Source organism: Myotis yumanensis, unplaced genomic scaffold (genome assembly GCF_028538775.1).
Source record: "Myotis yumanensis isolate MYYU_CA2020_CCGP unplaced genomic scaffold, mMyoYum1.0.hap1 SCAF_2, whole genome shotgun sequence".
Classification (NCBI taxonomy): domain Eukaryota; kingdom Metazoa; phylum Chordata; class Mammalia; order Chiroptera; family Vespertilionidae; genus Myotis; species Myotis yumanensis.
In genome coordinates, this window is record NW_027223753.1 from 62,900,914 (window position 1) to 62,914,589 (window position 13,676).

Genomic DNA, 13,676 nt, shown 5'->3' on the forward strand with positions numbered 1-13,676 from the left:
CTATTTACACAGGTTTCCCCAGGATAAATCTGACATTTTTGAGACATATTCTACCTGTTGTCCTAGAATAATTATTAATAGCATCCCATTCCACTCTCAAAAGTGTCCTGATTTGGAAAATGAAAGGACTAACTTAAAAAGATACATACACCCCCATGTTAATTGCAGCATTATTACAGTAGCCAAAATATGGAAATGACCTAAGTGTTCATTAATGGATGAATGTATAAAGAAAATGTGATATGTATAATGCAGTGGTTCTCAACCTTCTGGCCCTTTAAATACAGTTCCTCATGTTGTGACCCAACCATAAAATTATTTTCGTTGCTACTTCATAACTGTAATGTTGCTACTGTTATGAATCGTAATGTAAATATCTGATATGCAGGATGGTCTTAGGCGACCCCTGTGAAAGGGTTGTTCGACCACCAAAGGGGTCCCGACCCACAGGTTGAGAACCGCTGATATAATGGAATATTATTCAGCCATTAAAAGAATGAAATTTTGCCATTTGCAAAAACATGGATAGAACTTGAGGGCATTATGCTAAGTGAAATAAGTCAAACAGAGAAAGAAAAACGCTGTATGATCTCACTTATATGTAGAATCTAAAACAAACTCAAAACAAACTAATAAAACCAATCCCACAGATACAGAGAACAGATTGGTGGTTGCCAGAGGTGAGGGGTCGGGGGTGAGAAGTCAAATGAATAAAAGGAGTCGAAAGGTACAAACTTCCAGTTGTAAAATAAATAAATCATGGGGATGTAATGTGCAGCATGGAGACTACAGTTAGTAAGACTATACTGCATATTTGAAAGTGGCTAAGAGAGGAAATCTTAAAAGTTATCACAAGAAAAACGATTCTGTAACTGCATGGTGATGGATGTTAACTAGACTTACTGTGGTGAACATTTTGCAATCAAGGCAAATATCAAACCATTATGGTGTACACCTAAAACTAATGTATGTCGTATGTCCGTTATATTTCAATTTAAAAAAGTAGGAAAAATGTGTTCTGATTTGGATAAAAAATTATACGATCATTTTATCTAACATGAATTAATTTGGTGTTCAAACATCCAGATTCATTCCTTCACTTCTCTTCACCTCACACCCAGTACAGAAAATGTAAGAATCTGTGCTACCCAGCTCTCTTTTTTGGTGCAGTACAAAAACCTGTTTTCAATGTATGTTTTTAAGAGAGCAATGCCTTTGTCCATAGCCATGTCTGTGCTTGTGGGCCATTCTGATTAGCAAGAGAAAGGTTCAGAGTGGAGATATGCCTTGCAGAATTTGTATTTCAGTTAAATTTGTTCATCTCATGGGTGTGGATTTCATGCCAAAAAGCATGAGAAAAGAAACTTTACTATCTACATTTCTTGTCTTTTTAGGCTTCTTAGCAAATAAACATTTTTTTCTTGAATTGCCCAGAAATCTGCCGGTGGACCAGCACAGCTTCACTCACTTAAAGAAACTGGAGGTGAAAGTGCTAACATATCAGACTCTATCAGTTCCAATGCCCTTTGGAAGAGTATAATTGCCGCCACATATGGATACTAAATGGTCATGGAGATAGGAAGACCAGGAAAGCATTAAAAGTTGGACAAATATATTTCAAAGTGTATCTTGTACTTAAGATTTTCTTTTATAGCAACACCGACAAGAGAAATGGTATTTTCTTCTATAAATTTTAAGAGGAAAAAATAAATAATTAGACTCAGAGAAATGCATGACAAAATGTATAAATTTATGATCTGAAACGCTCTCAGGACCTTGATTTGTCATGGTCCTAATCAAGAGATAACCGTAAAATTCTTTAATAGGATTCTCTATCTAAAAGGTGTTATAAGTGTTGAGATCCAAGAAAAGAGAACAAAGAGGTGAATTTAAAACAAACAAACAAAAACAACCAAGCTTTTCTGTAAGACTGGGAACTTTAGAATGGAAAAGAAAACTTTTTTTAATGGCTTAAATGTAAAAATAAGGTTTAAAAGCAAAGGGAACTTGAAATAAGCAAGCAATATCATTATATTATAGAATAGTGAATTCTGCATCATAATTGGCAGCATCTAAGAATAATAACACATACTCCTTTGAACTTTGCCAAGACGTGAACTGTGTTCTTGATGGTGTCTGTAGGGATGATGTCTGAATTATCTCCATGTAGATAATCTTTTTTGGAGCTCAGAGTAAGTTGCACCGAAGTTGCCACCTCTTTAATGCTGTGAAATTTTCCATCTCGCTGAATACGGAGAACTTTTACCATATCCTTCCCGTAGCCAGTTCGGACAAACTCCACCTCATCGTTCTGCAATGAAAACATAGTTGTTGATAAAGGCTAAGTGAAAGCAAAAGGTCAATTGCAATTTGTCTAAGCCTTAATTATATCATATACAGCAGGTCCTCGTTCTGGTATAATTGATCAGATGCCATACTAACTTAACTTTTATTTATATCAATTAGCCTGTGGTAAAACTGGTTACATAATAATGTTTTTCACTGTAGTTCCAAGAACCTATCAATGCTAAGTGAGGAATTACTATAATTGTAATAATCAGAGTATTCTTGAAAGCAAGGTCATGTCTTACTTTTGAAGAAGAAGGGAGAAAGGAGAATTACAAGTAACCAATGAAACTATATCAGATTGGCCTGAACACAGGTAGATGGCTTTCTTGATAATAATAAGTAATAATAATAACTGTACTTCATGGGCTAAACGACTATGTTTTATTTAATCCCTGCTAAGGTAATCCTTATAACAGCTCTGGGAACTAGTATTATTCCCATTTTACAGAGGGAGAAACTGAGGTTCCAAAAGTTTAAGCAACTTGCCCCCCTGCACACCGCTAGTAAAGGATAGAGCCAAGCACTCACACTCAGGTTATGTACTCCTAACCACTACATAAACAGCCTTTCTTGTATAAAATGCTTTGACTATGTGAACTGGAAATAATCGTATTCCCTTTTTTATAGAGAGTGATATTCTGGAGAAAATGTCCTGTGATCAATAAAAACAATTTGAAAATTGATTCTTCTACCTGCTGGCAGGAAGCAGGGTAATTAGTGGCAGGGTCCAGATTACCTTCAGGAGTGCGGAGCCAGGGCCATCTGACGCAGGGAAAGCTACGCTTTAGCAAAGAGACACTTAATAAAAGCTTTGTGATTGAGTCATTAGTACTCTTGTCTGAAGCTGGAGCCCTCACTAGCTAATACGTCCGTCTCTACTGCTGGGTTCCACAGGACTTGTCCCTGGGCTTTATTGGTGTTTGAGAGGAGAGGTGGGAGGGAGCAGAGGAACAAAAAAACATTTTTTTTCAGCATTGAAATTGCACATTAAAATTTTAATGAAAGAAGGGGACAAAAGTAAATCAAAAACAACATTCAGTGAGAATGTGGGGAAGGGCACAGGGAAGGAAACTGGCCTGCTCATGGCACATAGGTGATATGCTAAGAAACCCCAGGGCTGCATACAAATGTTTGCATAAAAAATCACCAGGTCCCCTGGGAAAGTTTTTAAAATTCTACCCAACATCAGAAATTATTGTAATGTTCTTAGTCACAATGAGATGGGAGGCTGTCTTAAATCTTGGGGATAAACCCTAAAAATGCGTGGTGTCTGAATTCAATCCTTTCTCTGTGGGAAGGACACATTGAAGGGACAACTCTTGGAGAGACCCCTCAAAAGCCTCTGACCCAATCGTTGGGAGACTTATAATTCAAAAACAGGACCAATAAGAAAACAGAAGGAGCAGACTTAAGCGATCCTAATGAGAACTATAATAGTGACAGGGAAAAGGGCATGTTGTATAGTTATAATGGCTTTGGAATCAGAGCAGGCCCAAATGCTGCCTTCCTACTTACTAGTATAGCTTTGTAGCTTGTGACAAATAATTTGATGTCTCTGAGCCTCAGCGTTTCCATTTGTACCAATGAAGATAGAGACTCCTTCTTGTAGGGTTGCTGGTGAGTGTGAAAGACCTGGTTCAGTTCCTAGTACCTAGCGATGCAGACAGGTCAACCCTAATAATAGTGGTCACATCCGGCCTGGCTGTGGGCACAGCAGCAGCAGAGAGAGCCAAGGGGACCTTGAGAAGGCCCAGTCTTTGGAGTGGAGAGCACTATTGGTAGCAGCTAAGAAAGACTCTGATGTGCCTTGAGCAACAAGAGATTCTACCTGGGGGAGAGAGGCCCTTGGCTGGCTTGGGGCCCTTGGGTGATATGGGCTGGGATCCAGAACCAAAGTCTCTGAAATTATCCATTGTCCCCAGTGCACAGTAAGACTCAACAAATGTTATTCCTTAGTTCCATCCTCTGCCACAAAATCTTCAAGGTACAGTAGGTTAGTCTGTGAAAGCAAGTGGTCCCTAAGTGATATACATGAAGATTAAATGACGGCCACTCTTCCTAGCCCCAGCCTGCTCATCTCTCCAGCTTCATGTCTTGCCACACTATTTTGAACTGCTTCGCTGTCCTGAGCTGACTGAGGTTGCCTACACTCTGCGTGCTTTTCAGCCTATAGACCTTTGAATTTGCCATTCTTTCTTTCTTGAACACTCCTTCCCTTCCTCACTACCCAACTACCAACCTCTTCACCTGCCTAACTTCTTCTAGGCGTCCTTCAATCTCAGATGTCACTTCTCCCGGTAATGTGCCCCAGCCCGTCAGGTCTGGAGTAGGTGCCCTTCAGTGCGCTCTCAAAATAGTTATTTTGTCAAATTGTATTGCAATTGCCTCATTTTGTGTCTAATTTCTTCAGGAATGGTAAATTATGGAAGCAGGAACAATTTTTATCTTAGTTGTTATGGCAACCCCAGTGCTCCGCACAGTGCCTGGAACATGAAGAGGTACTTAATAAAGTGCTTAATAAATGTGTCTTGAATGAATGAATAGTGCATCACCACCTCCACCCCTGTGTGGTGACAGAATAGTTCATGAAAATATCCCAAAGATTTCAATGCAGGAAGAGCTGCTTTAGCTCAATCGGGAAGTTCCTCTTCCTGGGAAGGTGGGGAAGGCCCCTTCTTGCCTCTGATCACCACAGCCTGGAGATCACAGGCACAGCTGGCCAGAGAACAAAGGCCCAGGAAGGGCAGAGCTGGGTGTAGACAGAGTCAGCGGTGCAGCACAAAGTGTTCGCATTGCTAACCAGACAGAGCGCCTCCAGCACAGCGCAGTCGTCCCAGAGTTCATGCACGTCACACACGAGAGAGGTTAGTGGTCCTTAGCAAGCTCCTGACTAGGCCTCGGCACCGAGCAAGGCTGGAGTAATCAAGCTTGCCGAGCAATGAGTCTGAATAAAAAGGACACAACCTTCTGAGGCTGGAACAGAGTGGAACAGGAACGATGTGGGACACCCAAGGGTCTCTCAGCAGGACCTGACAACACGGGTGATAGCCTGGACCACAGCTGACGTTGTTCTTTTTAATAAGGCTTCCTCACTTCCATAGTCAGAGAAATCAGAAGTGCCAGAACCTGCTGTGCCTCATGCCCAGTATGGCGCAGAGATCCACATCCGAGACCGCTGCACAGTAAAATGCAAAGGCCGCTCTCATCTGGCGCGTGGTCAGGGGCTGAGAGCGTGGGCTCTGGGCTCTGGGCTCTGGAGTCAGGCAGGACAGGTGTGGATCTTTGTCCTGCTACCTAGAAGCTCTGTGAATGGAGGCAAATTTCTCCATCTATAAAATGGGAATAACAGCAGTGCACATTTCTTAGGATTGCTGTGAGGATTACATAAGAAAAAACATCAAGTAACTTAGAAAAATGTCTGGCAAATAGTAAGTGTTCAATAAATGTTAGCTATAGTTATCATCGATAAATAATAATTCTATTTCAAATGTTTGCATCAAAGGGTCCCATGGTTACTGTTAACAATAAATTCCCAGACTGCACACCAATCCAGAACCCGGGTGGCAAAAATCAAAGACGGCTGCTGTGATGAGGCCTGAGTCAGCCTTCTGCTGACTTCTGCTAGGACATCCTGCCCCAGGCTGTGTGGCTTGAGGACATGGTTACAAAAGGACTCGATTTCCTAGAGAAACACTCTGGAAAAAATATCAGCAGGAGTAAATCTTTTCCTGGCTCCACATGAGAAAAATCCCCTTTTCTTAGACATCTTTTGAAATACAAAAGGATGGAGACTCATTATTTGCCCGCAAGTAATGTTGGAGGAAACTCTCAGAGATTTTAAGTAAATCATATGAAGTTTCACTTTTGTAATGAGATAGTGAGTGTTCTCTCATTCCCAAGTCATATTGAAAGTGATGGAGGCTGTCACCACAGTCCAAGGCAGCGGTTCTCAACCTGTGGGTCGCGACCCCTTTGGGGGTCAAATGACCCTTTCACAGGGGTCGCCTAAGACCATCCTGCATATCAGATATTTACATTACGATTCACAACAGTAGCAACATTACAGTTATGAAGTAGCAACGAAAATAATGTTATGGTTAGGTCACAACATGAGGAACTGTATTTAAAGGGCCAAAAGGTTGAGAACCACTGGTAAGGGGTCTTAGCCTGGAGTCTGTTAACCTCTACAGGGCCCCATGGATGGATTTGAGGCAGAAAAATATTAGGAACGATGAGGCAAAACTTTTACAAATGTAAATTTTAAAATAACTAGAATTTTCTTTCAAGAGCAGCGTCTCTACCCTCCATAACAGAGAGGAATACAAAAGGGCTAGCTATTTAGGACCCATCACCCAAGTGTGAATATCGATTCAGCTGTAGTTGTGCTGTGATAACTGGAAGAACTATGCATGGAGACAGCCTCTGGAATGTGACGGAGAAGTTCTTCCAGTTCTCTGCACAGGTTTGCCCCCTTGCCTGGCTATTTTCTTGCACATTTGTGAACAAAAGGACTTCGGAAGAAAATCCTGAACTAACATAAGAGAAAGGAGCACTCCAATGAACAATATTAATATCACTTAGGTGAATTCTAACAATATGGAACGAGAAGAGCAGTAATGATGCATAACAACCGCAGAGGCAGTTGGTATTTTTTTGGTTGCCTAGGATCCCCTAAATGTCACATGGGAAAATATTGATATCTAGTGGAAAATGTCATGTGGCTATAGACTGTAGAGTAGTTTATTTTTGCCATCAAGGGAAGATGTGCCCTGAGTTATGTTCAGAGGGTGACCCTAGAGGGGTTTGTCAAGCAGATGTTTCCAGGAACAGTATAATGTATACACTTAATATGGTAGCGAGAAAGGGTGACCTGCTGCTTAATGAAGACTTTATTTACAGGTGCTCCATTATTTTCATACTTCTGCCTGCTACCAAAGAAGAGAGAGTCGTCACTAAATGCCAGGGGAAATGCTCATTTTCTTGCCAGCCTCTCCAGGGCACCAAGCAGCCTTAGGGGAGGGAACTGGATCAGGGCCCTGAGATGTCTCTAGAATTGGGGGGCAGGATACCCCACAAAGAATTGATGAAGACCTCCAAAAAGGCAGTTAAGAAAATTTTACTGAAATGCATACACTAAAAGATATCTCGCCCTAGCTGGTTTGGCTCAGTGGATAGAGAGTTGGCCTGCAGACTGAAGGGTCATGGGTTCAATTCTGGTTGAGGGCACGTACCTTGGTTGCAGGCTTGATCCCCAGCCCTCGTTGGGGCACATGCAGGAGGCAACCAATTGATGTGTCTCTCTCACATCGATGTTTCTCTCTTTCTGTCTCTCCCCTGCCTTTCTACTCTCTCTAAAAATCAATGGAAAAATATCCATTGATATTTTTAACAACAACAACAACAACAAGATATTTTGTTCCTAATGTATAAGTCTTGAAAATGAAAATAATACTAGCAACCATTTAGTGAGGGTTTGATATGCATCATGAACTTTGCATATATTACTTCATTTAATTATTTAAAAAACAACAACCTATAAAGTAGTTATATTATCCAAGTTTGACAAAGGAAGACACTAGGGTCGGGTAATCTGCCATGGTCAGACAGTTACTAGGTGACAGAACAGGAGGAGAACCCACTACCTCAGAGTCCCTACATCCCTTGCTGGCAAGCCCCTCCACTCATTAGGAACAGGAAAAAAAAAAGCATTCTGATCCTAACAGGAGGGGGGATGGCCATGCTATTGCAGAAACCTATATTTCTGCATCATTTTTAAATTTCCCACCCAATGAGACCTACAGTATCTTATCTATTCCTCACAAAAACCTTGCAATTTGGTGGACAGACTCCCTATCCTATATGATAAAAGCCTAATATGCTAAGTGTCCAGTCATCCAGTTGTCCATTCAACCAATCAAAGCATAATATGCTAATGATATACTAAGGCCGCTCAACCGCACTGACCACCAGGGGGCAGATGCTCCAACTGATAGGTTGGCTTGCTGCTGGGGTCTGGCCAATAGGGACGGAGCCAGATGGGTCGGACATGCCCTGGAGCCCTCCTGTGGCCTCTCCCCGCTGGCCAACCTCCCGAATCTCTCCCCAACCCTGATCATGCACCGGTGGGGTCCCTTGGTCTGGCCTGCACCCTCTTGCAGTCCAGGACCCTTCAGGGGATGTCAGAGGGCCGGTTTTGGCCCGATCCCACAGGCCAGGCCAAGGGACCCCACTGGTGCATGAATTCGTGCACCGAGCCTCTGGTTTTAAATATAAACTAACTTACCCTAGCCGGTTTGGCTCAGTGGATAGAGCATCAGCCTGCAGACTGACAGGTCCCAGGTTTGATTCTGGTCCAAGGCATATGCCTGGGTTGCAGGCTCGATCATCAGTTGGGGCCATGCAGGAGGCAGCCTATCAATGAGTCTCTGTCATCACTGATCTTTCTATCTCTCTCTCCCTCTCCCTGCCTCTCTGAAATCAATAAAAATATATTTTAAAAAATATATATATAAAAATAAACTAGCTCAGAGATGTTAAATGAGCTGCCCAAAGTCACACAGCTGATAGGCAGACAGGTATAGTAGAAAAAGCTTGCTGAGACTGTCAAGTTTTATTTTACTTACCCAACACTGAGAGATACCCCCACCCAAAACATCACTTTTTCTAGCACTTCAGTCATTTTTTTTTAATTACAGGGAAAGTATAAGCTCAGATGGATTCTGTGTTTATTGCAAGAGCATTTAGGCTGTGAAGTAAGGGGAGAATCGAAGGGTGATTGCCCTTTGGGGCAGGATGAAAACTGAGCTTCATGCCTTTAACCACAGGGCACTATGTTTGAATTAAACATTGACATTTATCTGGCTGATGTAGACTTATGTGTGGTCATTGGAACCATGTTGCCAATGGACTGGTTTTAGTCCATCTGTAAGGACAAAGAAGTGGGTGCATCTTGGAAGAAAAGGAAACAAGGTGGGAAGGAACCAGCATTGAATGAGCTCCTGTTTATGTGTCAGAGGCTGTGCACACAGCATCTCACCAAATCCTGAGAGCGTCACAATCCTGGAATGTGACGGAGAAGTTCTTCCAGTTCTCTGCACAGGTTTGCCCCCTTGCCTGGCTATTTTCTTGCACATTTGTGAACAAAAGGACTTCGGAAGAAAATCCTGAACTAACATAAGAGAAAGGAGCACTCCAATGAACAATATTAATATCACTTAGGTGAATTCTAACAATATGGAACGAGAAGAGCAGTAATGATGCATAACAACCGCAGAGGCAGTTGGTATTTTTTTGGTTGCCTAGGATCCCCTAAATGTCACAAGCTTTTTCTACTATACCTGTCTTGTTCTTCTCTTGAACAAGAAACAAGGGACCATGAAAAAGACAAAGTAAATTTGAAAAAAAACACAGTAGACCCTTCTAGAAATTCATTGATAAGTGGATTAGTTATTTGGATGGGACAAATTAAGTAACAGATTAATGGCATCAAAGAGAGCATGAATCCCACCTTTACCAAAGGAAGCTGCTGTTCATCATTTTCATTTGGTCAAAACCACTTGGCTAATGAGCATTGGGGGCAGGCATGGAACCCGGGCCTGATTATTTGCATTCTATCCCTGCTGCCTTCCTGACACATTACAATGAAGTTCTTTATAATGGGATTTTACCTACCTAACCACTTTTATTTATTTCTCTGATTAGTTTTAATTCATTCTAAACTCACATAACCCCAAACTCTTTTCCATTAAATTCCTACATTCACCTATATTTTCTTAGCTTCTTCTATGTGACAAACACCACAGTAAGCTCTCTAGAAACAACAGTAAAAAAGACAGACACTGTTCTACCCTGATAGAGAGTATACACTAGAACAAACTTTTTTGGTAAGGAATCAGAAAGCTAGTATTTTAGACTTTGCAAGCTGTTATGATCTCTGGTGCAACTGCTCATTTCTGCCATAATAGCATAAAGTAGCTACATAATACATGAATGAATGGGTATGACTGTGTTTCAATAAAAGTTTCTTTATAGAAACAGACAGTGGACCAGATTTGGCTCACAGGAGTTTGCTGACCTCTGCTCTCTAAAGTAACCCAGGAAAGTCATCAAGTAATCAGAACACATTCTTATAATTACCCTAATTGAAAAAATACAGTGAGCTCTGGGTCTATATTGCAGGGACACCTAAGCCAGTTGGAGAGAGATTCAGGATGGCTTCCAGGAGGAATTGGCATTCACAAAACCACCTGAACAATGAGAGGAATTAACCAAATAAAATTTTTCTGGCCCTCTTCCACTTATGTTCTCCTTCAACCACATTTCTAAGGAACAATTCCTTATTTTATAAATATCTGAGTCTTTTTGCTTGTCTCATCCCTTCTTATCAAAATAATTCAAGTGGCCTCCCCTTCCTCCCTCAACAAGTGCACCAACTTTTTCCCTCAATCTGTCACATTCTAGATTTTACTCCATACATCAGCAGTCTTTTAAAATTTGAACAAAAATAAAAGTTGAACTTAGATAAACTTTATAGTATGTAAATCAGACCTTAAAAGCCTATTGAAAATAAATAAATAAGGCCAGGAGTCCTTACAGGATGACTAAACTTTTTAAAAATATATATTTTTATTGATTTCAGAGAGGAAGGGCGAGGGAAAGAGAGATAGAGACATCAATGATGAGAGAGAGTCATTGATTGGCTGCCTCCTGCACACCCCTTACTGGGGACCGTGCCTCCTGCATGCCTAGGAATTGAACCATGACCTCCTGGTTCATAGGTAGACATTCAACCACTGACCCACACCAACCAGGCAGGATGACTAAACTTTGATGAAGCCAGCACAGACCAGGATCTGGAAAAACTTAACTTTATCTCAGTCTCAAAAAGTTATCACAGATTAAGCTTCAAGGAGCTTGAATTCATAGTCCAAAATCAAAAGTACACAATGAGAGAGAGAGAGGGTTGTAGAAACAACAGATAGCAAAGTGTGACTTGCCAAGTCTTCAGATATTAAAATTATCAGACATAAAGTATAAAAATGTATACTTAATATTTTTATAGACATAAGAGAGCAGAATGAATTTATCTTTTTTTTTGAGATAAGAGTGTAGCTTCTCTTGAACAAGAAACAAGGGACCATGAAAAAGACCAAGTAAATTTGAAAAAAAACACAGTAGACCCTTCTAGAAATTCATTGATAAGTGGATTAGTTATTTGGATGGGACAAATTAAGTAACAGATTAATGGCATCAAAGAGAGAATGAAAGAACTGGAAGATAGATCCAAATAAAGAAGCAGGGATTAATGCAGATGCACAGGAGGCATGGAAGAGATATAAAATGTACTAGAAATATATAGTAGAGCAAATGTGGAAGAGGCAGAATTCCAAGAGATCAAGACCGAGATTTTCTAGAATTACTGGACAAATGAATGTAAACTTTTAACCATAAAATAAGAAGCCCATTAACGAGTGAAGACCTCTTTCTTGTTCAATACACTTGGCCAAGTTACAACAAGGGGATTTTCTACTATTTTTTAGATGTGATTATGTTGTGAGGCAGAGATGGTATATTTATAATATTGCATTGCTTGGGCTTAAGAGGTAGGAAATATTGTGAAAAACATTCTGCCCAGGTTACATTTTCTCCCTATACCAAATTCACTGTGTTTCTGTCCACAAGATTATTTTGCTATTTTTAGTAAAAGCTGGGACACGTTGGAATCTAGGCTTTAGGGTGATGTTGAAATCCGTGGAGCCCCACAACATCCAATACGGTGCGCAACCACTAGTGATTGCATAAGGAAGGTTGTTGACTGAAATCGACTGATCTCGTCAGCAACAATGGTAGATAAGAAAGCTTACTGAAAGCAACATTTGAAAGTAAATAACCTACCAGTATTTTTCCAGACCTTGAAATAAAATTAGATTTAGCAAAAACCATCTTAATTCAGATGTACCCCAGCTCAATTACAGAAAGGGCTCAGGTTGTAATAAAAATCATCTTAGCTAATATTTGTGGATCATTTTCTATTTGCCAGGCAATGGGCTAAGCATGTAATGAGGAGAAAGCAGAAATTATTTTCTATCTTATTCAACAAATGTTTAGCCTACATAACTAAAAACAAGATGCTTATATTCTCTTTATTCTCTAAATGTATCACTGAATTGTAAGCCAGGCATACTCAGCTATTACCATTGTAATGCCAAAAGGTATTGCAAGATAAATAAAATTAATTTAATTTTATTTTATTTTAACTTAGAAAAGTAAACTTCAGACTATAAAAATCTTTTAAAATTGATGAAAAGGTTGGGGTTGTTGAGATGCCTTTTTTTTTGCTGAATGCAGTAAAAACATATATAAAACAAAACAGTACCTATGGAGAAATGGTCAGAAAACTGTTCCTTGGTTTACCAATTTGGTGGGTTGTGTATCTACCAGACACAGCATAGCCTTGGCCTCGGGGCAGCGAGTCTCAGAGTCTAAGGTACACCCGCATTGCCAAAAACTTTGTGAAAAAGGCAGGCTCCTTAGCCTTACTGGAAGGACTCTGATTTAGCAGGTTTGAGTTGAAGCCCAGAATTTTGCCCTTTTCACAGGCACCATGGGAAAATGTGAGTGGACGGTCTAGACATCCCTCACAAAATACTTTTTTAGGAGAAATAGAACCCCAAGCCCTCCCTTTCCTGTAAACCCTGAGAGCCCTGAACAACTCCCATTTAACCACAGAACTCATCTGATTCACAAGGGTCCAGTTTGATCTGAATCCTGAAGTGCCTCTGATCTGGATCCATGCGTATAGGAACTATCAGAGCCACAAGGATTTCTAAGTGTGAGGTAAACTGCTATTTATTATAACAGCATCTTTAATAACTGATTCAAAAGCATCAAAGCGGAATTCTTTTCATTTGCCTCTCTACCCCTCCCCTCCTCTAAAAAGAGAATGGTCTCACCTTCTTATAGTCGTTATGGTAATGAGCCATTTTCTCTTGGCCTTCTACTTCAGATTCGGTCTCAAAAATGAGAAAGACTAGTTTGGGCAAAACAGATATTTCTAACATTTTTTTATTTGGCCTGAAGAGTAAGCGGTCGATATGTTTACCTGATTGCATTACAGCCAATTGGACACCAAGGCCTCATTAAAGTACCATGTTGAGTGGCTAAAACCAGGAGGTGGAGAGCATATGTAAACATCTTTGGTAAAATACAACTGAGTTTGCTCTTACTTTGAAACAACCCTTTGAAATCCCCTTCAGGAACTGTTTTCTCAAGATAGAGAATATTACAAGTGATAGATTTTAGTTATTACTAAACCATAAGGTGTTGTC

At 40.5% G+C, this 13,676-nt stretch overlaps 1 protein-coding gene across 1 annotated transcript in view; it reads right to left on the minus strand.

Annotated features, from left to right (window-relative positions):
* Window positions 1–13,409, minus strand: part of LOC139001865 (uricase) — a 32,296-nt gene extending 18,887 nt beyond the window's left edge. The window contains exons 1-2 of the mRNA XM_070403391.1: window positions 13,302–13,409; window positions 2,093–2,311 (exon numbers count right to left, since the gene is read on the minus strand). Coding sequence (XP_070259492.1) covers window positions 2,093–2,311; window positions 13,302–13,409 — 327 coding nt within the window. The remainder of the gene's footprint in view (window positions 1–2,092; window positions 2,312–13,301) is intronic.
* Window positions 13,410–13,676: the final 267 nt, after the last annotated feature.